The sequence below is a fragment of the Bos mutus genome, chromosome 10 (genome assembly GCF_027580195.1).
Source record: "Bos mutus isolate GX-2022 chromosome 10, NWIPB_WYAK_1.1, whole genome shotgun sequence".
NCBI lineage: Eukaryota > Metazoa > Chordata > Mammalia > Artiodactyla > Bovidae > Bos > Bos mutus.
The window spans coordinates 24,738,683-24,765,807 of record NC_091626.1 but is presented as its reverse complement, the minus strand read 5'-3'; the positions used below and the strand labels follow the sequence as shown (position 1 = coordinate 24,765,807).

Below are 27,125 nucleotides of genomic sequence, written 5' to 3'. Positions count from 1 at the left end.
TATATTACTATATACCAAAAGAAGAAAAACAAATTTACTATATGATCTTTTTTTTTAGCTTAATATATGATAATTTTTAAAAATTGCATCTTCAGACCCAATTCACCAGTACTTGGCAGTAGATGCAAAATCTTAGGACCAAATCCAATCCAGAAGACAAGACGGATGTCAGATGGAGATATACACTCCCAACTTTCCTCCTCCGTCTTTCACAAGGCATGATTGCTTGCAGAAACTGGAGACCCCACCGCGCTCATATCCACCCCCATTTAATAGAGCCAAAGCACAGCGAACTTGGAAGAGTCACAGATAATGTTTTAAGTATTTAAAACCTGGGATTGCAAGATCTTTTCCCCCAAACCACTGTTTGTACAGGTCACAGAAAACCTAGAATATTGGCTGGCTTTTCACAGGCCCTCCAGGGGAGGCATTGTGGAGCCATGAAATGACTGAAGGGCTGACAGCCAGGAGACGGGGAACATCAGGGGCAGTGAAGACTCCTCACCCCTGGATACTCCAGCATGAACAGCTCCTTCAGATTCACCCGTCTCCCCATGTCCCTCCCACTCTCATGGCCTCAGTCTTCTGAAGCAAGAGTGAGGCCCTGCTCACCAGACCTTGTCACTCATGGGTACCAGCACCCAAGTCCACCCATCCACTGAGCCACCACTCCCTTCTCTGCAGCCCACGGGGCACGTGCCTGCCCTCAGAGCACATGGGTTCTATGGGTGCATGAGGGCACCTCCCTCCACTCTGTGGTCCCACTGGCATCACAGGACCTGTGGGCTGGCAGGGAGACAGTAGTGCAGGATGCAGAGCAGAAGTTCACCGGAAGCCTTGGGCCCTGGCTAAAGTTGGCTTATCCATGGGAGCCAAGAAACATAAGTGGGTTGGGACTTTATGATCTCCCCAAGCGTCCCCAGCCTGGTAGTTTATGGCTCTGAGCGTCCTAGGCACCCAGTCCCACCCCCCTATCTGCCCTCATGTGCCAGCAACCACCCCTCTCCCAGAAGACCACTGCCTGGCTCTTTGGGCGTCAAGCACCAAGTGCTTTAACTTGGACATGACTACATCCCTTCCAGAGTGCAGAAGCACGTGGCCCCTCCATCCTGTGTCTCCCCTCCCAGTAGTTCCCGTGTTTTTAAAAAAGCTCCTGAATAGAAACACAACAGCACCAACTCCTAACATACTTTACTCTGTTTTCTATTCTCTTGCCCTACAACATTCTGCTTTGGTATTGGTAAAGAATATGGCATTAAGATGTTCTTTCACATTGAAGTTCTGTCTAAAAGTGGTTAGAAACTAAAAAAAAATTTTGTTTTCACAATTCAGTAATTATATTATTTTTATGTATATTATATAATTTCATTATTTTTTCCTGATGGCATAGTATCTTTGTAAAAACAAAAATTTAAACAACAAAGAAAGCAGAGAAAGAATCCTGCAGTCCTTTTTTCTATACATACATTTTTTTATAATAAACTTAGATCACACTGTAAACATTTATTGTGTAAGCTGCTTCTTTCTCCAGTCATATACTGTAAGGATGTTGAGACTTTTCCTATAGCAGCAATAATAATCTACAGTCTCATTTTTAATGGCTGTCTAGTATTCCATGGTATGACTGTATCATGATTTAGGTAACTGCTTCCCAGTTGACTGACATTCAGGCTTTACCAGCTTTGCTTCTTGTGAACAGTGAAAAAAACAAAAGTGGAAAAAAAAGTGAAAGTTGCTCAGTCACATCCAACTCTTTATGACCCCATGGCTATACAGTCAGTCCATGGAATTCTCCATGCCACAGACCTGGAGTGGATAGCCTATCCCTTCTCCAGGGGATCTTCCTAACCCAGGGAATGAACCAGGGTCTCCTGCATTGCAGGCAGATTCTTTACCAACTGAGCTATCAGGGAGAATCAAATGGTTGATTTTTTGAAATGTTTACACAGCAAGCCTTGGTAATAACTGAGTTTACATGCATTGGTCTTCAACCAAAGCTCCTTTTATATTAATAATCCACTAATGAGGGTAATCAATTAGTTTTGGCATGAGCTCTATGAAAACACACAGCATAATGTGGGCTCTTGCCTTGCATTCCATCAGAATTAGGCGAGTCATTAAGGGACCTGTCAGACACCCCGCCTCACTGTCCTATTGTGCCACTAGGTTGAGCAACAGACTTTGCCAAAAGGCTTCTTCCCTCTCCCTCTAAAGGTGACCCAGAATGCCTTTTCTTTCCTATGGTTTTTGTGTTTTCCTTTCATGAACATCACAAACCTGGGCACTCCCTTCTTTCCCACCTTTGAATCTGGACTTTCAAAGTGATTAATGCAAGGCCCTCTGGGTTCTCCTTTTCTGCCACCTTCTAGCCCCCTGATTGCTAGAAGACAAATCTTGAGAATTCCATTCTTGGTCTTGCAGTCAGTTGCAAAGACCCCTCTCGTTCCTTCCCTAAACCCAGCGTGTTTGAACAATCACATCCAGTCTCCCTGTCTTCAGTGGCCTTTATAAATGCTGTGTGAGTCATGTTCCTGTAAAACACACAAGAAAAGAAGAATCGGGGAACCACACAGACTTCAGCCTTAATGGACGTGTAAATGAATATTAATAGTTCTCTGTACAACAGGGTCTGGTGCAATGTCAAACTGGGTTCATGTCCGGTGGATTTAAAGTAGGGCCCTGCTGTTTTGTTGCAAGTAACCAAAATAGATGGCTGCCTTGTAATAAGTATCGATGTGCAAACTCACGATGATTAATGCCTTCTTGTTGATTTTCATTTCTCTTTAGGAAAACTTAGCAAGACTCCAGAGGGCCTTTGCAAGGAAGTGGGAATTCATCTTTATGCAAGCAGAAGCACAAGTCAAGTAGGTGAACTTCACAGGACCCCTTGCAAAGAGAAAAAGACTCTCTGGAATTTAGAGGTGGTGTGAGAGTGAGGTTTCCTTCCATCCAGCCGTGGTTGGTCACTGTCTCTCCATGACAACAACTGGGCAGAAATCAAGGTCAGGATGGATAAGTTGCATTTCTATCACCCACGACACCCTGAAATAATCTCCAAAGTGTGTGTTCCAGCAGGTAATGGGGTCCCTCCCAAATGTATAACTCTGGTTCTAAGAAGCTGTACCTAATTCCCAAGGAGATTTCCAAATCTTCTGTGCTTGGAAGCTGAAAAACACTAGACCCACTTTATTTGTTGGTCTGGAAATTTCATCTTTCTAGGAAAACATACTGGAGTTTTAGGAAAGCCAACAAGCGGCACCTCCTCCATCTCTCCTAAGGGGAAGGGTTCAGAACCAATCAAAAACAAGGCAAAGAAGTCAGACATTTGGAGTCCAAGATGTCAGACTGCTACTCATAAAACTAGTGATGGGACATGATTTTGGATCTATGACCACAAATCATTGCCCTAGAATTACAGTGTCCCATCCAGGGCAGACCTGGGTATCTGTAGTAACACCCCCTGATCTGAGGGCAGAGTCAAGCCTGTAAGTTTACTGCCTGCAGAGAACAGCTGTCCTGAGAACAGACTGACCCAGATGGACCAACCTCAGCTTTCTCTATTTCTTTTTTCAAATGTGCCAATAAGTTAAATCAAGAAGAGATGAGAGGAGGAGAAAGTCAGAGTGTTTTTTCCATATTCTTCCCTCCCAGGGAGTGTAGTGGAAATGCCTTTCTCTGTAAGGAAACAGAAGTGGGCAGTGAATGTCCCCCAGCCCAGAAACATGGTCATCAACCAGATCCTTTTGATTCTGGGAAACGGGCTTGCTCAGGTGGGGTTGTCTCTTGTCCTTTTCGGCAGCAGGCTCTGATTTAGCTGCAAGTGATGATAGAAGAAATGGGACAGAGGAGGGGGTGGGGAAAGGATGCTGAACTGGGAGGAGGTGAGTATCTTTTCTCTGGGCACCACTTGCACCTGAGGAGCCCCCGTGGGTCTTCAAAGGGCCCCTCCCCACACTCTGGGCAGTGTTGCAGCCCACCCTCAGGGCTGTGCTCAGGCTGATGAGCAGTCTGCTTGCAGCTGGAAACGACATGAGGTTCTTGGGTCCCATGAACTGTATCCCTCCTCCCCTCCCCCTGCAACCTCTGCCCCCTACCCATGATTCCACGTGCACGCACCCTGACCTCAGTGCTCCCCACAGCCCCTGAGGAAGGAGAAGGCAGGCGGGTTGGGGAGGGGTGAGAAGGAGGAAGAATTGAGCCAGTGCACTCAGGAACCACTGGGAAGAGAAGGTCTGATTTACACTTTCAGGACCACACAGCATCATCGCACGTTATAAAAGGAGGGGGAAATACCCCTTTGTATATATATAGTATTTCTCGATTCCCTGTTTTGATTAACTCTGTGATTACATTATAATTCTGGGCCGTTTAAGTACACAGCAATTCTCACAAAAATCACAGGGTTATTATGACTTTATTTTAGTCTAGTAAACTAAAGTACTCCCAAGAGAGCCAAGAACCAGGAGTTACACAGCAATTAATTGAAGTTACTTTCTACTTAGATAACATGGAGTAATGCAGGCTGCTTTTTAAGGCTCTTACCTATGCTCCTGATCACAACATGAAAAATCTGTCTGTCTTGCAATTTGTGCCTCCCTCAGCTGAGGCCAGTGATATTTGCCTTCTGGATCTTGTCATACACCAGGGCTATTACTTTGCTTTTAGAGAACCAGATGGTTTATGTAACTTTTAAAACATGTGAAAAGTGTGTTCGTCCCTCAGTCATGTCTGACTCTTTGCGACCGCATGGACTGTAGCCCGCGCCAGGCTCCTCTGTCCACAGAATTTTCCAGGCAAGAGTACTGGGGTGGGTTGCCATTTCCTTCTCCAGGGGATCTTCCCGACCCAGGGATTAAAATCAGGTCTCCTGCATTGCAGGCAGATTCTTTACTATCTGAGCCACCAGAGAAGTACTATTTTAAAACACATAACTGCAGCATTTTGAAGACATTTCTACTGATTCTGAAGCTAAAGCAAACTTTCGGATTTGAGGATGAAAGATTACAAGCCTATGGTTATATTCCTTCTCATAACTTGAATATGCAGTGTCCTTTGATAAGGTGGGGGACGGGGGAGAATGACAACAACTAATGCAGTTCTTAATAATCCAAATCTTAATAATTCAAAAGGACAGCTGCATTCCTGAACACTGGATAGGCTCACCCTATTCATTATACGTAATCAGTAATTTGCACTCTAGCTGAAAACACGCTCTCTTACCATGTGTGGGCTTCTTGAGGGTTCCTTGAGGAACTAGCACCCATATCATACAGCTCTGCAGAGAGCAGGAGCCACACAGGTGCCAAGAGCCCTATGTACACTAAGCTCCTAAAAATGGGACCTAGAGCTGGCACGTGGATCAGGAAGGAAAAACAGAATAAAAAGCCTCTGATTTCCCTTTTTTCACTCTTCCAGGATTGATCGGAAAAAGGATAAAACAGAAAGGAAAATTTTGGATAGTCAAGAACGAGCCTTTTGGGATGTCCACAGGCCAGTGGTGAGAAAGCTCTGCTTGGTTCTCTATTTTTCAATTTTCTCTCTTCCTTCACTTAAAAGAAAAGACTGTCTTTAGCCACGAGGCATCTCACTCTTAAGAAAATTGCTAAGCTTTGTGAAATTGCTTTTGCCATTCACTTGGATCATCTCAGTAGATCTTCTGGTATGTATATCAGTTCCACCTTTTAAAAATGATTCATTCACGAAATATGGAATTGCAAATGGTGGAGCTGTGGGAATTCCACCCAGGGAACTTTGGGCCCCAAAGTTTACAGTCCTAAAATAAGCTTTTCCATTTCTAATGTTATTCAATTCCAACTTCTAGTGTATTCTCTTTCAAATGCAACCGATTGATGTTACTCACAGTCACTGGTCATTGAAAGCACTGAATTAATGGATTCTGAGTCATTATCCTGGGAGAAATACAGGGTTAGTTTCTTGCAAGCCTCCAGTCACATTTTCATCAACCAATCAATACAGAACCTAGTTTAAAGTGTGTTTCAGCTTAAAGCCACCTTATTTAATGTATATTGTTGATCACTGACTTTGAACTCACAGTGCACGCCTGGATGGCACATATCTTACACACCTCTTTTTCCATAAAGCAAACCCCAAGCCTTCGTGCCCTTAGGAACATGAGACAGCACATCAGCACTGGGCTTCGGGGCCATGTTAAACAGCCAAATCACCAACAAAAAACACAAAAATGTGTAAAACACAGTGCTAAGTAGACCATGAAAGGGACACTTGTTTACGGCAGGAGAGGAAACAAGAAGGCGCCTCCCAGGGAACATGCAGGTCAGGCAGCTCAACATTTTTGCTGCTCTGTGCATATGCACCAGTGACCATGAAGTCACCACGAGCATCAGTGTGGGAATTATAAGTAGATTTCAGCAAGTAGGCAGATTCACAAATACAAAATCCATGAATAATGAGATCTGATGCATTTCCAATTTCATGTTATTAAAACAAATTTTGCATTTTCCTCATGAAATGAAACTAAGATGAATAAATTATGTCAGCCTTCCTCAAGTCTGATTAGAAGCAAAACCATAGCCTGCCAGGCTCCTCTGCCCATGGAATTTTCCAGGCAAGAATACTGGGATGGGTTGTCATTTCTACTCCAGGGGATCTTCCCAATACAGGGATCAAACCGGCGTCTCTTGCATTTCCTGAATTGGCAGGCGGATTCTTTACCACTAGTGCCACCTGGGAAGCCCTTACGTGGCTAGGTGTGTGAAATAACAACGGCTCTAATTGAAGCCATCCACTGCTTTGAATAATGAGTTTACTCGTATAAACTGTACACTGTACCGTCTACATATCATCTTTAGATAAAATGAGCTATGTTATTTTATTTCATGTGAGAACTCTGTGGAGGAACACATATTACAGATGGAAACACCTTTGTAAAAACAAATTGTCAATGGCAAAATGGAGGTAATCATGTATTATGTGTAACAGGAAAGACAAAGACTGGTTCTGAGGGTGTCACTTGAGCCAACTTGGAAGGTATGATTGTCACTTAGTAATTTATATGATTTTTTTTCTCAGCCAGGCTGTGTGAACACAACAGAAATGGATATCAGAAAATGTCGACGTTTGAAGAACCCACAAAAGGTTAAAAAGGTTCGCTAGTTTAGCTGAATTAAAATTCTTGATGAGAATTGCCCTTCCATTTTGAATACTGTTCAAATAACAATTTGCTATTTGTAATTCTCCCTGTTTCATCCTTGGAAACCATTTCATTCATTCTACAAGTGTTTATGGAGTGGCAGGTGTGGGCTTGGCTGCAGAAATACAGTGGCAAGTCCTACAAGTGAAAGTGAAAGTCACTTAGTCATGTCTGACTCTTTGGGACCCCATGGACTATACAGTCCATGGAATTCTCCAGGCCAGAATACTGGAATGGGTAACCTTTCCCTTCTCCAGGGGATCTTCCCAACCCAGGGATCAAACCCAGGTCTCCTGCATTGCAGGTGGATCTTTACCAGCTGAGCCACAAGGGAAGCCCAAGAATACTGGAGTGGGTAGCCTGTCCCTTCCCCAGCAGATCTTCCTGACCCAGAAATTGAACTGGGGTCTCTTGCATTGCAGGCAGATTCTTTACCAACTGAGCTATCAGGGAAGTCCCTAGCCCACAGCCTGGTAGGCATGAAGCAAGCCACCAGGCGATGGTGGGAAGTTCAGGATGGTTCAGGAACACCAGGAGGGGGCACCAGACCAGGGGCTTCCCAAGGATTTCCATAGCAGTCTCAAGGGTACAGAGGTCCAAAGTAGCTCTTGACTCTGGGGAGGCAGTGGAGAGGAAAGGACACATAAGGAACCATAAGTAATGAGATCCCACAGGGCCTGGCTTGATACTTTGACACAAGTGAAAGTCTTAGTATAGTTAGATCTCCCCCAAGTCAAACCACCAACTCATCCAGCCATGAATGATCCTGTGGCCATTTGTGTTTCACTGCACTGGAAAAGGCAGTGATTCTCTCTCATCTATATATGTGTCATGATGTATGTATCAACTCCTTCATTTTACTTATATATTTTGTTCTCATTGAGTTATTGGTACCCACTGTATTATTCTTTTTTAAAATCTTACATAAAAGAATCTTTGTTATTATCATTGCAGTCAGGAAAGTATGCAAGTGTGTTGCTGTCATTTCACAATACCAGGGTAATGGAAGGCCAGAATAAACAGATGACAGATTCAACATCTTCATATTTTTATGTTAGTCTTAAAATGTCCTCATTTTATCTTTAAAGACCCCCTAATTCTAATATTCCAGAATTTCATGGAGCCCATGTGCACATTATCTGAGCCTTCCATGATATTATAGATTTCAACTATAAACTGTACCCTTCAAGGTTATTTTTCTTTCCCAGAACAAAGAGTGTCTTTAATGTGTTTCTAACAAAAGGAACAGATTAAAAGTAGCCATACCTGTGATTATGTGGGAAAACTGAGTCCAGAAAACTGGTCAGAAGAAAAGGAACAAATATGAAACCCTCCCATCTCAAGTTTGTACCAAAGAGGCATAACCGATAGAAAGTCTAGAGGGGGTCTCTTTGTGCATAATGTTTAGCTGTTCTTGAACCTTCTTGTGTCTCAGAATCACCTTGAGCATTTGATAAAAGTGCAGGCTCCCCAGCTCTACCCACAAAGATTCTGGTTCAGTGAGTCTGGGCTAGAGTTTGGCAATGTGCATCTTTACCAAGTACCCAAGATAATTTTTTGCAGATAGTCTATGGACCATATTTGGAGAAGCACTGTTATGCAAGGAGACCATCAATGAAAGGAAGGATTTTCTAGCAGTGATAACCCAAAGATGGGACCAGTTGTCTCAAGAGCCAGAGTTCCCATCATTGGAGAAATTCAAGCAGAGGCTGATGACTTATTGTCAGGATGTCACAGAGGAGCACAGAAGCATCAGATGAGTGCTCAAAGTAGCTGACCCTTTGGGCCTCCTTCAGCTCTTGAGGGTGCTTGATTCAATGGTCTCGTTTCTTCTCTAGTCTGTGTACGGTGTGACTGAAGAATCCCAGTCGCAAAGCCCAGTGCACATCCCCAGTCAGCCAATCAGGAAAACTACAAAAGAAGACATCCGGAAACAAGTGAGTGAATTGGTTGCTGCACTTGCAAAGGGAAACATGGCCAGTTTGAAAACCTTTTGAATGTTCACAGGGAGCTTTAAGTTCCCGGAAAGCACAGTAGAAGCAGCTGTGGGTGACTTGAACCTTCGAGCACTGTGTGTGAATAATTTATGGAGGCTCAAGAGTCAGTAGAAAAGGACATAATGAGTTACCATAACACCATGGGCTGACTGCTGTAGTAGGGTTTTCTACAAGATGCTGTAGGAGCTGGGGGGTGGGGGGGTAGGGTGGGGTGGGCAGGGAGCACTCATGTCACAGGGTCCTTAAAATTGTAATGCACTTTCAGAGTAAACCAGCTCAGGACCACCAGCTTCACTGCTCTGATTCAGAAGGAAAGCTGACAAATAGAGCAAGCCCTACTCCCAATGCCATTGCACCATTATTTGGTTCCATGTTATCAGCCTCCATGATGAGGAGTTAACTGGTCAACCCAAGTCAACAGACAGTAGCTGACTAATTACATTACTCCTTTCCAGGCGTTCACTGGTGACTTGAGGGGCTACTTTTTACATTATGCTTTACTGGCTTCTAGGGGGCTCCCAAAGGCATAAACTGTGAGGTGCCTGACCTTGACAAGTTTATTATTGTGTGGGGGAAGGGAAATAGATTATGGAAAATAGCTACTCAGTGATTCCAGGTAGGTACACCAAGCACACAGGTGTGATGTAGGTGTGAAAGTTGGGTAGGAGATCACTGGACAAGAGTCAAACCAAATAGTTAAAGCTTTGTAGAATATAGACTGTCTTTAAGTTAGCAATCACTTCCGGGAATCAAGCCTTAAGCCATAACACAGAACAGGAGAATATGTGATGTAAGCTAAACAGTAAAATGTATTTCTTGAGTGTGGTAAGAATTTCCAAAAGAGGAAAGTAGTTGCTGGAGTGAAACTTAGAGGCCTGGAGAAGTCTGTCCAGAGGATGTGTTTGGCTGTTGGTAGAAATACAGGATTTGGGTTCCTGGGGTGAAAGGGTGAAAATATTCCAGTTTAGTCTTAACGCTTCTGTTCTGTCTTTCCTCAGATAACATTTTTGAATGCACAGATTGACAGACATTGTTTAAAAATGTCCAAAGTGGCTGAAAGGTATGTTTCCCCTTACTGTTATTATTTTTTTCTAATTCAACAAAGGAGAAATGTGCCAGGATTATGGCTGACGAGTGTGTATCAGGAGGCAGACCACAGTCATTTCTTACACTGATGGGTGGAAACACCACAGGCCTGTTTGAGTATAGCTAAGATAGCAGACCTCCCTTGAGTGATGCTAAAAAATGTTCTGTTGCTAAAGCTTTTCAGGAGGGTGGCTGAGAGACCTTGTCAATCAAGGAAGAACCTTAAAAGCTACATAATGCACATTTACCTTCAGCCTCTTGATTAATTCAAATGGAATCGCTCCCTTTTCAGCTGTAAAACGCCCAGATTCACTTTATAGGGGGAAAGAATTATGTGTGCCCTTTGAGGTCCTGGCTGCGCAAACAGGGGGGACTGGACCATCAGGAGGCATTCCACCTCCACACACCATCAACCGCCCAACTGCATCGAATCAGCTGGAAAGAAAATATTTGGCACCTGCAGCCTGGCTTCCGCAGGAGCCTTAGTGCTACAGTCTGCACCAGGAGTCGGTTCCACTCTGTTAACTCATGGGAGACTTGATTTTGTCAATGAAACAGTCTGTTTTTGAATGTTTTTAAAGACGGGAGACCCCCTGGAGAGTCTATATGGAATAAATCTGAGCAGGTAACCCCAAACTAGAGGTTTATTCATCCATATGCTACTGTTAAAGTGGCAACCAGTATCTGAAGACTCAAGGGCTTGAGCTGGGTCTTAGTATTTATTGGTCATCACAGTAAAGTGGGTCCTTTAAGCCCACCTGACACAGAGGACTGGCTGTGTGTTCAACCTGTAAGCCTTTTCTCTGCTGGCCCCTGGGTTCATCCACATCTCCTTTCTAGATAAATAACAGCAAAAAAATCAAGCCAAAGAAAACTCCATACACAAACGCCAAACTGGGATTCACACTTTGCCCTTAAGTGGCCAAGGACATCCTTGGATATGGGCTCATCTCTTTGATGGCATCTCGTATCTATCCCGGGACTTCTCAGTAGTGTCACAATTGACATTCTGGACCAAATACTTGTTGGTGGCAGGAGGCTGTCCTGTACATGACGTTTTGCAGCATCCTTGACCTCTACCCACGTATGTGTGCTGTGACTCAGTCATTTCCTACTCTTTGCAACCCCATGGACTGTCACCTGCCAGGCTTCTCTGTCCATGGGATTTCCCAGGCAAGAATACTGGAGTGGGTTGCCATTTCCTTCTCCAGGGGATCTTCCGGAGCCAGGGATCGAACCCACGTCTCCTGCACTGGCAGGCAGATTCTTTACCTCTGCACCACCTAGGAAGCCCTTGACATCCACCCGCTAGATGCCAAAACCCCACCTCACAGTTTATGACAACAAAAATGTTCTCACACACCATCAAATGTCCCAGGAGGGGGCAAAATCGACCCCACTGAGAATTCCTGATATTCCTATTTTCCCCTAATGCACATGCTTGAGAAGGTTGCCATGGCTGGAGCTCACCTCACATTAGACAAGTGTTCTAGGGGTCACAGTTTTAGCCTGGCAGGCTGGGGAGCCTCCTCACCCCACCCCATCATAATGTGGGGCTTTCGGAGTACCAGGCTCTGAGGTTGCTTTTCAAACCTCGCTGTGGTTGTCTTCATCCCAGCAGAGTGCTTGTGAGTGAAACAGCTGGGAGGACCTGGGCTCCCCTGGTGTCGTAGCCTATGAGGAACTGCAAGCTTCTTTGTCTGTGAATGGGGGACAGTAATGTCTGTCCTGGCTGTCCTAGGATCAGAGCTAGCCGTGGAAGGACACTCTAAAGTTTGCAGACCTGGGAGAGCATGTATGTGGGTGTGTCTTTCCCTTGGTCTGCTTGCTAGGGTCAGTGGTTTTGTGCCTGATCATCCAGGTCGGGGATGGGGTTAAGACTGGAGAGTCTTAAGCCATCGTGCTAGGAATTAGACTCAGTGATTCAGAGTAGACCAGGGAAACTGTGTTTTGAATACCCCATGGTGGACTGACCAGGTCTCTGAGGATTTGGGGAAGCTACTACCCACCACGCACAGAGACCTGAGAGCTCACATCAGAAGGGACACCCAGCCTGGTCTCATCTTTGGGGTGGAGGGAAAGATCCCAACCCCGTCAGCACAAGGGTGGCCAGCTGGGTGGGTGTGCATGGCAGGAAAGGAGACAGCCCTGGCGGGGGCGGGGAGCCTGAGCGGTACATTGTTTGTTTACAGGCCTCACCTGGTACCATCTAATTATGCTTGAGAGCCTGCTCACACCCGAAGAGATTATTCATTCCGACCCTGCCCTCCTCACTCCCCAGCCTGAAGCTTTCACGAGTCTCCGCCCCGCAGAGACTGCATTTTATTCCCAGCAGCAGTAACTGGCAACTTTTCAATGTGACACAAGGGTTTTTCATTAGAGCCACAGGAAACCCCCAGATAGGGAGGAGGAGGGAGAGGAGACGGGTGTTAGCAGGAGATAAAGCAGCCTGGAGCCTTGGTCTGTCAGTGGCTCGGTGGGGGGTGAGAATAGGGAGGTGGTGCTGGCAGCTGGCCTTGGGTGCAACTGCGCTGCTCGCCAGAGGTAGCAGCTGAGCTATCACAGGTGGGCAGACCTGGCTTCCCTGGACCCACTCCAGGCGATCGTGGTCATTAGCCAGAAGCCACAGGGCAAAGGACCGCAGCCCGCCAAGAACAGGCACGTGTGGTTTTCCCCTTAGTTCTCTGAGAACTGAAACTGGGGAGAGGGCAGGAGGGCTGGTGATCATAAAAGTCCAGTTCTGAAAAAGGCAGAAGTCAAGATTGAGTCAAAGGATGCAGCCGACGCAGCTGGGAAGAGAAAAAGGAACCTTTGCAAAGTAAATGAGCAGAACCACAGTGCAGGGGATGGATGTGGAGCCAGCCATCTAGGTTTGGATTCCGCCTCTGCCATTGTCCAACTGTGTGATCTTGGGCAGGTTGCTTCACCTCTCTGTGCCTCGGTTCACCTCTTGAAAGGGGAGACAGCAGTGGTGCGTAACTAACAGGGTTCATGAGTTAATCCTCTTCGAGAGCTTGATCTAGTCCTTGGCACTTGCAACACTTGCAGCGAATATGAACAATTATTATTTTCCAGTGTGATGCTTTGGAAAGGAGCAGAATTCAAGTACATAAAATGGCATGAACCTGCTGTGTGGTGTCCAGAGGGACAGAGGACAGGCCAAGGAAAGAGGCTGGCCCTGCAGATGGCAGTTCTTCCCACCTCTTTCATTTCCACTCTCCAGCACATTGAGTCCTGCAGGCTGCCGAAGGCTGGCCCTGCAGCCTCCAGTCTGTGGGTCTCCCTGGGCTGCCTCCTCTGGTACCATGAACCTGGAACCTTTGAGGAAGGAGGTTGGCTCTTCTGTGCAGATTTTCCTGGGTCATCTTGATTTCACCTCTTCTGTCTCATTGTCCCCGTGAGTGGTCAAATGTCCTAAAATGCCTACATCATGGCCACCAAACTGCATTTCCTGGAAGCGGTACCAAAGCCCATCTGAAATGTCACCCAGTTTTGGCTTTAGAAAATATGGTCCCTGCACACACAAATGAATTTTCCAGACAAATAATGCTTAACACCTTGAGCTTTTCATTTTAAATATTTTGAATGAGAATGTTGCTTTAAAATGCCCTTGCCTTCTTAAAGAAAGAATACTGCCTTTCAGTTAAGTTTTCTGGATAACTCAGGGTCAGTGTTCATATATTATGCTTTAAAATTCTGTCAGTGATCAAGGTCTTACCAAAAGGTTTCCCTTTCCCCTAGTAAAGCAAAAGTGCGGGTCGTTCAGTCATGTCTGATTCTGTGACCCCACGAACTGTAGCCCGCCAGGCTTGTCTGTCCATGGAATTCTCCAGGCAAGAATACTGGAGTGGCTTGCCATTCCCTTCTCCAGGGGATCTTCCTGACCTGGGGATCCAACGTGGGTCTCCTGCATTGCAGGCAGATTCTTTACTGTCTGAGCCATCAGGGCCCCAGACCAGTATGTTCTTTGAGTCTCTGTTTTTGCTTTTTAGTTGCTGCCTTGTTTTCTTATTTCTGTCAGCATGGCTTGTCTCCAGTGGCCCTTCTTCCTCTCTAAACGATTCCCATTTCCAATATGTAGCAGGCCAGGTGTATCAGTTAGCTATTGCTGAGTAACAGACCACCTGAAAGCATAGTGTCTTCAAACAAGTGGCATTTGCTATTGCTCACATGACTACCTGCCAGTCTGTGTGCTCACGTGTCTGTGTACATATGTCTATGTCTGCTGGACCACCCTCATGTCTGTGCGCCTCTGTGGATTCGGTTGGCTGCTCTACTGATCTTGCCTGGGATCTCTCACGTGTTTGGTTCAGCTGGTTTAGGATGACCTCGGCTGGGACCATTGGGCAGAGCTTTGCATGGTCTCCCATCCTCCAGCAGGCCGGTTTGACCTTGTTCGCCTGGGGACAGAAGGATTGCAAGCAAGAGAGCAGAAACGTGCAGAGTTCCTTGAGGCTTGAAACTGGCATTCTGACACTTCTGCTGCCTTTTATTAACAAAAGCAAGTCACAGGCCCAGATCAGATTCAAGGACTGGGGAAATACACTCCATTTTTAAAACAGATCTACCGCACCAGAAAATCAAATAATCAAGTTCTTCAGTCTCCATCCAAAAGCAAGAGGAAAAGAGTCTTCATGAGGTGTGCTCTTCTTAATAACAGGCATTGAGCCTTGGGGCATATGTTATTTCATTGTAGACTCTGCTCTGAGGCCCTTTTGGTCATTTATCTATGTTTCCTCAAGAGGCGAAATTGCCAAATAGATGAGGTCTTGCTCTTCTTTGCAAGAGTGCTCAAGGGGATCCACTTTTTATTCAGCCCAGCTTTATAGCACTAGGCAAACCAACTTTGAGAATGCAAAAATCTATACATTTCAGTTCCAAATTGTTGGAAAGTCTCTATATTTTGCTATGTTTCTCCACCTTTAGTGGCACTGAGCTCTGGCCAGTCACTGCCCGGATCATGCAAAGCTGTCCCACATGGAGAAATAGTGTTGTGTGATTTTTTATCTGCTCCTGCACTTAGCTTATCCTTACCTGATCCTTGGGAGCCATGTGTGCATCACAGCCAACTGCTGAGTTGATTTTTTACCATCACCTTGCCTGCCCATGTCCGAGATCACTGCTGCCCCCTGAAATTATAGCAGGCTCCTCCTCTGCTTCCTGACCCCTCTATGATCATGAAGTGTAATTCATGAAATGAGATAATGAGCAAGGGACTGCAGATCCTAAGGGTCTATTAAAAACCTGCTGAGGTGATAGAAGTCTGTGAACTTACTGTCTAATGACAGTTTCAGGGAGGAAAAAATGGGGACCGAAGAGGTCATTACAACAGTGCTTTTATGTGATTCCAGATGCCTCAGAGTCCTTGCTTCTCGTTCCCAGCTCATGTTAGGTGATAGGAAAGAAAACACCAGAGGTAACACTGTAGACAGGGTGCCTGTATCCAGACCAAGACCTAGAAAGGCCGTGATAGCTGGCCTGGCTTATGCTCTTCTGTCTAAGGGGCCACATTCACCTCCATGGCCCTTCCCTCAACCTGAGTTTCTCTGTTGCATATCTTTTCTCTGGATGGCCCATAATTAAGGAATTCTTTCTTTATATTGTCTTTCCTCCCCATTTTCTCCCACGTGAAGAAAGAGAGATGAATGAATTAATAAGAAGCAACCTTTTTTCTTCTGTGTCTGCTGTGCTGCTCTGCTTTTCATTCCCTTCCCATTCAGATCCTCTTCCTGCCCGGTCCCCCTTTGTGCATCATCATTTTGAAAGTACACGTACCAAAGGGGATGCAAACTCACTCTCCTGTTCACCCTTCTCACATTCTGTCTCCGGCTTTCCTTCCCACAAGAGGCCCTGATCTCCTAGGGAATGCAGCAACACATTTGCGTTGTATTTCTAAAGTCAGAATGATGATCACTCTCCCAGAATGCTTTGTATTCCATGCCCTTGCTCCCCTTGAGTAATCACTTCCCACAGCTGCAAGCCAGCCCTCACTGCCCATTTTCCTTGGAGCCTGACAGCATCTCTCCTTCTTCCCCCTCATATACTATGTACCTATGCCATGTATATACTTCATTCTTGGGATGCTGTGTAGGGAAAAAATACAGTCTTCCTTTCTCTGTGTTTTCCCTTTACTCTCACGCCACCATGGGCTTCCCTGGTGGCTCAGACATTAAAGAGTCTGCCCGCAGTGCAGGAGACCTGAGTTCATTCCCTGGGTCGGGAAGATCCCCTGGAAAAGGGAAAGGGTACCCACTCCAGTATTCTGGCCTGGAGAATTCCATGGACTGTAGAGTCCAAGGGGTCACGAAGAGTCGGACACAACTGAGCAACTTTCACTCACCCCGCTTCAGATGCCAGTCATAACGAGTCCGTAGGTTCCCCACAACTTTTGTCTGACTTGGCTATAAACAGAAGTTCCCATGACCCCTTCCTTGGGTTTGGTTAATTTGTTCAGTGTCTCACAGAACTCTGGGAAACACTTTCACTTACCAGTTTATTAAAGGATACAGATGAACAGCCAGACAAAGAGGTACATAGGGCCAGGTCGGGGAGGGTCCTGAGCCCAGGAGCTCCTGTCCCTGAGGGGCTGGAGTGCATCACCCTGTCTGTCTGGATGTGTTCACCTCAGGAAGCATGAAATTGGCCCATGTGGCAAAGGGATGCCTGCCCTGGGAGCTATCACAGCACCAACTTACCTCTTGATCCCGCTATCACAGTGCTCACTTAGAGCCCCTGTGCCTGTCCATTCTCACCTGAGACGCTGGACGGCTTGTATGGATGAAGCCTCGCCCACACCAAATGTACCACCAGCAAGAGATTTTACAGGACCGTGGGCGTGAACTGCCCATCTTGGTTGCAAGCATCTATCTTATAGTTGTGGGGTAACTGGAGGACTCTTGAAATGCTTTCCTGTTCTCTTATCAAAAGGTCCTGAGGGCTCATCAAAGCCATTAGGTAATATATGGTGAACTTGCCTTATAGCACACCAGGCTCCTCTCTCCACCGAATTCGCCAGGCGAGAATACTGGAGTGGGTTGCCATTCCCTTCTCCAGGGGATCTTCCTGACCCAGGGATCAAACCTGGGTCTCCCCCATCACAGGCAGATTCTTTACCTTCTGTGCTACCAGGACAAAGACCAGTTCAGTGGCTCACCGAAGAACCAGAAACCAAAGCTTTTCAATTTGGTCCACTGCTCCTCCCACCCCCGTGGGGTTACAGTCCGTGCATGAGACAATGTGTTTAAAACTTAAAGTATCACAGGCTCCTTCATCTTCATTTGATGAATAAAACATCCTGAGCCTCTCAGAAAATTGAAGAACGGGATGTGGTGCTTCCCAAACTTGCATATCGTTCACCTGGTGATCTTATTACCAATGCAGATTCTGACTCAGTAGGTCTGGGTGGGACCTGAGCTTCTGCATTTCTTACAAGCTCCCAGTGATACCTGTCCCGCGCTTCATGGACCACGTTTTTGAGTAGCGATGAGATGGAACTGCCAACGAATTTCTTCACATTCTCAGAAGCAAGCTACTTGGCCACGCCTGCTCTTTGCAATTCAGTAGCAGGAATTGTGACTCTGAATCTGCCATTACAGGGGAAGCTGGTGACACTCAAGATGGCAATGCTTACGGGAAAGTTTTATTGTGGATCGATAACCATAAAAAGATTTATACCTGCTGGTCCAATAATTCCACTTATGGATATTAATTCTAAATAAATAACCTAAAAGGCAGAAAAACTTATGTGAACAATGCTGTTTTACTGTAGCCAGAACTATGTATACTAAAAGAAAGAAAAAGTTTATGTCTAATATAAAGGAAATGATTACATAAATTATAATAAATTCATTTAAGATACTAATAATATTGTGGACAAATATTTGTCTTCTCTCTCTCCCCAAAAGTAACATGTCAGTAAAGGAATATAAATAGTATAAACTCACAAGCTCAACAAATGAATGAATGAATAATTTCCACACATTTTTCCAAGATCACAAGTGTATGGAATTAAGGAGCATGACCACAGGCTTCTGTCTCTGTTTGTAATGTTGTGCTTCTTTATATTGGGTGGTGAGTTCAAGGGTGATACTCTTATAATTTTTATGAGAAATGTTTCAAAATTTAATAAAAAATAGATTGAATGGGGACAGAATGAAGAACATCATGACCTCTTTGTTAGGGGTGGGAGAATTATAACAAAACCAGTTTGCCCAGCAAAATCTGGCTTTGGTTCTTAAAGGCACCCAGAACCATGGGAGGCAAGAATGAGGCATGGGGTAACCCCAGAGGAATAGGTAGTCAGTCTCTGGACCTTCTGCATCTGTGATTCCAAGCCCACAAAGAGACCCTCTCTCCCCATTAATGACAAACGCAGGAGGTGGGCACTTAATTCTCTGGAGAAATTGAATCCCATTAGCTCAGAACTCAGACACATCACATCACAAAGGGCAAGCTGAAAGCAAGAGAATTACTGAGTGAGTTGCATACAAGCTCTGGGACCCCTGACTCCTCCCATGCCTTGGTCTCAGGAGCCAGATGTAGATGCCCATAGGCAAGAGACCACTAACTATAACACGCAGGCCAAATCCATTCCACTCCACTCCCTGTGTTTGCAAATAAAGTTTTATTGGAACACAGTCACACACATTTATTCATGAATTATCTGTGGCTGCTTTTGTGCCATAATAGAAGAGCCAAGTAGTTGCAACAGACACCATCTGGTCTGCCAAGCCTAAAATATTAACTATTTCAGTCTTGCAGAACAAGTTTGTCTACCACTACTTTGGCTTTCTCTGGTGGCTCAGAGGTAAAGAATCTGCCTGCCAGTGTAAGAGACTCAGGTTTGATCCCTGGGTTGTGAAGATGCCTTGGAATAGGAAATGGCAACCTGCTCCAATACTCTTGCCTGGAAAATTCCATGGACAGAGGAGCTTAGTGGGCTACAGTCTAGGGGGATGCAAAGAGTCGGACACGACTGAGCACACAATATCCCCAGAAACCTAAGAAGATATTTCATTCATAAAATGAGAACTAGATACCAAGATAAACAAGAGTGAACTCTGGAAATGTAAGAAAGTGATAGTCCATAGTGGAAAAAATAAAGAAAATTTCAGAAGAACCAATAGACAAGAAGACGAGAAAAAAAAATAGAGAAAATTTAGAAATATTGGATTATCAATTCCAACATTTAATTTAAAATAATTATAAAAAGAGAAGACCAAGGAGATGAAGGTTATGAAATTACTGAAGAAATACCATGAGATTTCTGGGAAATATATATATGTGTGTGTGTGTGTGTCTATATATATATATTTTTTTTTTTTTTTTTAACCTATTGATTGCCCATTGTGCACAGTAAATAAAAACTACCAGCAAGGGTCGTGGGGAAATTTGAAAGCACTATAGCAATAAAGGGAGAAGGCAATGGCAACCCACTCCAGTGGTCTTGCCTGGAGAATCCCAGGGACAGAAGATCCTGGTGGGCTGCCATCTATGGGGTCACACAGAGTCAGACACGACTGAAGCAACTTAGCAGCAGCAGCAGCAGCAGCGTAGCAATAAAGAGACGACGCTAAGCTTCCAGAGAGAAAAGAAACCAAACAAAAGAACAAAAATTAAAATGGATTCAGACTTCTCAATAGTATCATAACAAACTGAATATCAAAAGAAATGGAGCGATGCCTTCAAAATTCTGAAAGAAAAATGATTTTTAACTCAGGGTTCTATATCCAGCACTGTGAGTGAAGTATGAAGTAAAAGCAATTTTAGGCCTGCAAAGACTCAAAATATTTAGCTCTTGTGTATCCTTTCTTAGGAAACTGCTAAAGGATGTGCCTCAGCACAGCCAGGGAGTAAAACCAGTAGGCAGGCGTGGAATCCAGGACACCAGGGCTCCCACAGAAGTGAAGGAAGGCCTGAGATGACGGTTTTGCGTCAAGCCTATAGAACAAATGGTTCAGAATAGAGCAAGAGGACTCAAGACTTTGGGAGAGGGCCTCCAGGAGACAGAGAGACAGAACTGATTGATTATCTGATGTGCTGTGGGGAAGTATTGCTAGGTGTTTTTACACATTTGTTAGAACACTTAAAAAATGTAATACACTCCTGAGCCCAGTGGCAAACAATTATTATACAGTTTAATAACATGAACACTGACTGCTGATATAACAAAAGTGTTACATTTGGAGGAAATGGTGGAGGGAGTTGGGGACTGGTAAGTAGAAAGTTAATCTTTGTTTAAAATTGATAATCAAAAGCAGGTATGAAAATGTATAATTTAGGAATATCCGTGGCCACAGGACTGGAAAAGGTCAGTTTTCATTCCAATCCCAAAGAAAGGCAATGCCAAAGAATGCTCAAACTACCGCACAATTGCACTCATCTCACACGCTAGTAAAGTAATACTCAAAATTCTCCAAGCCAGGCTTCAGCAATCGTGAACCGTGAACTTGCAGATGTTCAAGCTGGTTTTAGAAAAAGGCAGAGGAACCAGAGATCAAATTGCCAACATCTGCTGGATCATCGAAAAAGCAGGAGAGTTCCAGAAAAACATCTATTTCTGCTTTATTGACTATGCCAAAGCCTTTGACTGTGTGGATCACAATAAACTGTGGAAAATTCTGAAAGAGATGGGAATACCAGACCACCTGATCTGCCTCTTGAGAAATTTGTATGCAGGTCAGGAAGCAACAGTTAGAACTGGACATGGAACAACAGACTGGTTTCAAATAGGAAAAGGAGTTCGTCAAGGCTGTGTATTGTCACCCTGTTTATTTAACTTAAATGCAGAGTACATCATGAGAAACGCTGGACTGGAAGAAACAGAAGCTGGAATCAAGATTGCTGGGAGAAATATCAATCACCTCAGATATGCAGATGACACCACCCTTATGGCAGAAAGTGAAGAGGAACTAAAGAGCCTCTTGATGAAAGTGAAAGTGGAGAGTGAAAAAGTTGGCTTAAAGCTCAACATTCAGAAAACTAAGATCATGACATCGGGTCCCAACACTTCATGGGAAATAGATGGGGAAACAGTGGAAACAGTGTCAGACTTTATTTTTCTGGGCTCCAAAATCACTACAGATGGTGACTGCAGCCATGAAATTAAAAGACGCTTACTCCTTGGAAGGAAAGTTATGACCAACTAGATAGCATATTCAAAAGCAGAGACATTACTTTGCCAACAAAGGTCCGTCTAGTCAAGGCTATGGTTTTTCCTGTGGTCATGTATGGATGTGAGAGTTGGACTGTGAAGAAGGCTGAGTGCCGAAGAATTGATGCTTTTGAACTGTGGTGTTGGAGAAGACTCTTGAGAGTCCCTTGGACTGCAAGGAGATCCAACCAGTCCACTCTGAAGGAGATAAGCCCTGGGATTTCTTTGGAAGGAATGATGCTAAAGCTGAAACTCCAGTACTTTGGCCACCTCATGCGAAGAGTTGACTCATTGGAAAAGACTCTGATGCTGGGAGGGATTGGGGGCAAGAGGAGAAGGGGACAACAGAGGATGAGATGGCTGGATGGCATCACTGACTCGATGGACGTGAGTCTCAGTGAACTCCGAGAGTTGGTGATGGACAGGGAGGCCTGGCGTGCTGTGATTCATGGGGTCACAAAGAGTCGGACACGACTGAGTGACTGATCTGATCTGATCTGATCTGAGGCCGTCTATGGGGTCGCACAGAGTCAGATATGACTGAAGCAACTTAGCAGCAGCAGTAGCAGCAGCAGGTAAATGCTAAAAATAAATAAATAAAGACAGAAAGTAGGTGCCTCTGTGAGAAGGGATAGGAGAAAAAAACATTGCTGTTGCTTTTTGTACAGGAAAGAGTTTAGCACTATTTTATCATTTTAACTATATGAACTTAAAAAAAATGAAATTCTATTTAAAAAGATTATGATTTTTTAAATTATAACTGTAAAAACTGAGTTACTTTTTGGGAAAATCCTTTATATAGGTTAACTCCTTTTGGTCTGCCAGGACTTTAAAGGCTTTATAGTAAAGAAATCCATCCAGCTGGGAAGGAATACTGGGCTGGCAGCCTTGAAAAAGTGTAGCGTCTGCTGTGTGCCCCAGATGCCCTGAGATCTGCAGTCCCCATGGGAGGGTGATACACAGGCAGGTTTGGACCAGTGTATCAGTAAAGCTAGCATAACCAGGGAGGGATGCACCAAGATTCAGGGAAAGAGTTAGGTGGGGAAAAGATACAAAATTTATGTGTGTACTATGACTGCAATAATGCAGAAACAATATGTCCATCATGGGGAGAGAGCAAGGACAAATGAAAATAGTTTGAGTTGTCAGAAGTGGGAGCGGGGGTCATACTTTTTTCCCTTTAACTTGGAATTATATGAAGATTGATATGATGTTTATGTTAAACAGAATACCTGTTGTTATGGGAAATTGGTGGTATTCTTTGCTCTGCTTTCCTTCTACAGCTTAATTGCTTACACGGAACAGTACATGGAATATGACCCTTTGATCACACCAGCTGAGCCGTCCAATCCCTGGATCAGTGATGATATCGCTTTATGGGACATAGAGATGAGGTAAAAAAAAACAAAAATGTTTTAATGTTTGGAAGTGGGGGGAGGAGCACAGTGCATGAGAATAGGAGATTATTATTGTACCCCATCTTAATTTGACTCTTTTTAATCAACAGAACAGAAACTCCTCCTGTAACCACCCAAATGATTTCCTTGCTCATGGTTTCTACCTCTTTATAGTATTGTATGTGGATCCTTTATGGCTTCCCTCTGACCTCTCTCTGATTCTATGGATGTTATGATAACTGGGACAGTCCGTCATAGTTGCTAGTTCTGACTTCTGGAGGGCAAGAATCTGTGGATCATTTGCTTTTCATACATTAGCAACAACAACAATAATAGCTAGCATTTACTCTGTACTTCAGAGAAGGCAGTGGCACCCCACTCCAGTACTTTTGCCTGGAAAATCCCATGGACGGAGGAGCCTGGTGGGCTGCAGTCCATGGGGCCGCTAGAGTCGGACACAACTGAGCGACTTCACTTTCACTTTTCACTTTCATGCATTGGAGAAGGAAATGGCAACCCACTCCAGTGTTCTTGCCTGGAGAATCCCAGGGACGGGGAAGCCTGGTGAGCTGCCGTCTATGGGGTTGAACAGAGTCTGACACGACTGAAGCGACTTAGCAGCAGCAGCAGCACTCTGTACTTGGCCTCTAGTAAGTATCTTCCAATGAGTCACCACAACAGGTAAACATTATTCTCAGAATTGAACAGATGGAAAATGGGAGTTAATGGACTTGCTCGAGGTCACACAGCAAGAAGGTGGTAGGATTAGGATTAGAACCCAGGCAGAGGGCCCCAGAGCTGTGGTCTTCATCCCTCTGCTCTTCTGGAGTAGCAGGCACAATGGTTCCGTTCAGAAGTTTCCTTCTGGATGAGAGAAAAGTGAAAGTGTTAGTTGCTCAGTCTGACTCTTTGTGACCCCGTGGACTGTAGCCCTCCAGGCTCCTCTGTCCGTGGAATCCTCCAGGCAAGAACACTGGAGTGGGTTGCCATTTCCTTCTCCAGGGGATCTTCCCAACTGCAGGGATCGACCCTAGGCTCCTGCATTGCAGGAGGATTCTTTACTGTCTGAGCCACCAGGGAAGCCCATACAGATGAGAGAAGCTAGTGTGTTTACTTAATAGCTAAGCAACTAAAGCCAGGGGGGTCTTAGACCACATTGGAGATTACGGGAGGAACCCAGTATGTTGTGCCTTTGCACCCTCTGCCCTTGGCTAGACAATTCTTTATTTTGTTCTTCATTTCTTTGTATCTCTCTCATTCACTTTCACCCTTGTCTTTTTTTCTGACTTCTTTTCTTAAGATGGAAACCTTGTAAGAAGGAATAGAAGTCACAGATGCTCATTATAAAAGGTTCAAACTGTCTTTGTGTATGCATGCATGCTCAGTTGCTTCAGCCCCATGGAGTGCACTCTTTGCAGCCCCGTGGAGTGTAGCCCACCAGGCTCCTCTGTCCATGGGATTCTCCCAGGCAAAAATGCTGGAGTGGGTTGCCATGCCCTCCTCCAGGGGACCTTCCCAACCCAGGGATTGAAGCTGCATCTCATGTCTCCTACATTAGCAGGTGGGTTTTTACCACTAAGGACCACCTGGGAAGCCCTTCAAACTGTTAAATGTATATGAGAAAGAAAACTCTCTCTCGCTCCATCCCAATCTCACTTTCCAGAAAGAGCCTTTGTTGATAGTTTAATGCCATGGTTCCCAAACTGCACCCAAGCATTCTGGGCTGCTGCAGGGAACTCACAGGATTCCCGGGAGACATTCTAAATCATTAAGGAAAACACTGATGTTCAACCTATGTCAGATACTGTATAAATGACTAACTTAAGGTGTTCCCTGTTTTCAACGTTAGATCACATTATATTCCTTTCAGTGATGCCATATCTTTGCAAATCCGGGTGTTCGGGGCAGTTGCTATGATAAAAAGGAATTATTGGGCAAAAATCAACACGGAATAGGAAATGAAGGTGGTGGGGTTGAGAAGACGTGCAGCGCTCCACAGCACGTGTGTGCTCATTTAGGAGCAAAGTAAACATACTATATTTTCTTCCAATTTATATATATTTCAAATAACTCTGAAACAACTTAAAAACAACCCAAGCATTATCAATCTTTTTCATCTTTGCAAATCTGACAGATTAAAATAAACATCTCATTTTGCTTATTTTTTTTGTTAAAATACTTGAGGATCTATTCTTATGATTACTAGATACTCATTTTTCTTTGGTGGCTTGCCTGTTTTTTGTGTGTGTGTTCTTTGCCTTTTTTCTAGTGATGTGTTTTGCCTTGGACATGGGGATAGAAAGCAGTCACATTTACTCAGATCACATAGTTAACATTTTTCTCAGCTGTTTGTTTTCTGAATCTAATTTTTCTCCTTGTTTCTTTTTCTCTTCCTTGAGTTTTACTTTATTAGTCGAGTTTTGTGTTAGCTAGTCGTGTGTGTGTGTGTGTGTGTGTGTCCGACTCTTTGTGACCCTATGAACTGTAGTCTGCCAGGCCCCTCTGTCCATGGAATTTCCCATGCAGGAATACTGGAGTGGGTTGCCATTTCCTCCTCCAGTGGGTCTTCCTGACCCAGGGACTGAACCCATGTCCCTTATGTCTCCTGCATTGGTCAGACGGGTTCTTTACCGCTAGTGCTGCCTGGGAAGCCCCATGTAAGAAAGACAACTTCTTTTTAATTATTTCTGACATGCCCTTGGTAGTCCCTTTGATCTGATCCAAGAATTTACATCTTTCTTTAACTTGCTTCTCTTCTCTCTCTCTCCCTCTCCTTTATTGCTACTCTTTTCTCTCCATTCTACCCTCTCTTTTCAGGAAATCCTTTGGTAGGAACTCTGGTCATCTGCGGTGTAGTAGCACCATCTCTTATCTTTTCTCTATTAAAAATTCCATCTCTTAGTCTTTTTCTTCTATATTCAAGAATAGAATCTCTTGAGTTACTCTTCAGAGTCACCAGTCTCAGTGGTACCCATTCTGTGACTTTATACTTTAACGAGTTTTTTTTTTTTTTTTTCCTACTGAGTGCTGGGAAGGGTAGTTGACACTTGTGCTTTTAATTTCCAAGAATTTATAATATTCTTGGACTGCTTTTTCTTCACAGCCTGCTCTGTTCTAGTGATGTATATCCTCTTGAATTGCCCTGGATGGAATTCAGACTTTTTTCATATCTCCCCTCTATTTCTGCCACTTAGTTTATTTCACAGGGCATCATTGATCAGAGAATCATTGTTTCTGTTCATTGTGTCATTAATCCGATCACTGTTCAGAGCAGATCAGTCCTTTCAGACAATTTGGGTACTACTGGTTTTCATAAGTGAAGGTCTTGGCTTTCAACTTTCACTATATGTTAGAACCACCCGGAGAGCTTATTTGAAAAAGTACCAGTGCCTAGTCCCCTCTCTGGGTCAGTTAAGTGCGCCGTTTCTGGCAGCGGTGGATTGCGTGTTTGTTTAATCTTACGCTAATTACAGGCCTGACCTGGAAGCCCAGCCTTTCCTCGGCCTAACGTTCCGGCAGCCAGGTGCGCCACTCTGTTTCGGGCCTGATGCGTTTAAGTCACTCAGTCTCCTCTCCACGGCGCACCCCAAGAAGGACACTCTTCTCCCATCTGTTGAGGGATCTTAGGGGGGCACAGAGAGATCTGCAGAAACCAGTGAGCAGCAGGAGGAAACCTCAGCATCTTTGGAAGTCTCCCTGCCTTGCTGAGATGTTTTCTCATCCATATTAGGTCTACCAGCCTTAGGTTACACAGGCACCACCCTCTGGCTTTACTTCCCATGTGAGAAGCTGGCCAGAAAATGTCCCCCTTTTACTTAGAGACCCTCTTGGCCCAGGGAACCCGTGTCTCATATTTCTGAGTTCCTGCCCTATGCCCCCCCATTCACTACCTGCCAACTGCCCCTACTTCCAGTCTTGCTGCTCAGGGCTTGGGATTTTCCCAGGCTTCTGCTGGTAACACTCAGTCACCTTATTCCCAGATGGCCCCACTGGAAGCCTAGGTGGCCCACGCTCAGCTTTGTCACCAGTTCACCTGCTTCGTAAGTTCCCAAAGTTCCTCAACGTTTGTCCTCTGCTGATAGGAAATTTATTTGCCTCTTACACTCTATGTTTTATTTTGGCTTTGATAATTCACTGAACTCCAGATTCTTATCTGTTCCCTCCTCCTGGACCACTCTCACAGACCCGCACATGACTGGCTTCCCTTTTCATTCAAGCCTCACTCAGCATTGGTGTCTTTTTCTCAGAAAGGTCTTCGGTGACCACTCACTCTGTAGAGGCCACCCAACATCCATCCAGTCTTTCTAGATCACATCCTCCCC

At 44.7% G+C, this 27,125-nt stretch overlaps 1 protein-coding gene across 15 annotated transcripts in view; it reads left to right on the top strand.

Annotated features, from left to right (window-relative positions):
• Window positions 1-27,125, top strand: part of RGS6 (regulator of G protein signaling 6) — a 618,392-nt gene that overhangs the window by 519,360 nt on the left and 71,907 nt on the right. For 14 of the 15 annotated variants that reach the window (XM_070377604.1, XM_070377600.1, XM_070377603.1 and 11 more), the window contains 6 exons: window positions 2,788-2,864; window positions 5,416-5,497; window positions 7,051-7,125; window positions 9,010-9,108; window positions 10,167-10,228; window positions 22,690-22,800. In XM_070377604.1, the coding sequence (XP_070233705.1) occupies window positions 2,788-2,864; window positions 5,416-5,497; window positions 7,051-7,125; window positions 9,010-9,108; window positions 10,167-10,228; window positions 22,690-22,800 (506 nt within the window). The remainder of the gene's footprint in view (window positions 1-2,787; window positions 2,865-5,415; window positions 5,498-7,050; window positions 7,126-9,009; window positions 9,109-10,166; window positions 10,229-22,689; window positions 22,801-27,125) is intronic. The other variant, XM_070377601.1, reaches the window with a different exon arrangement.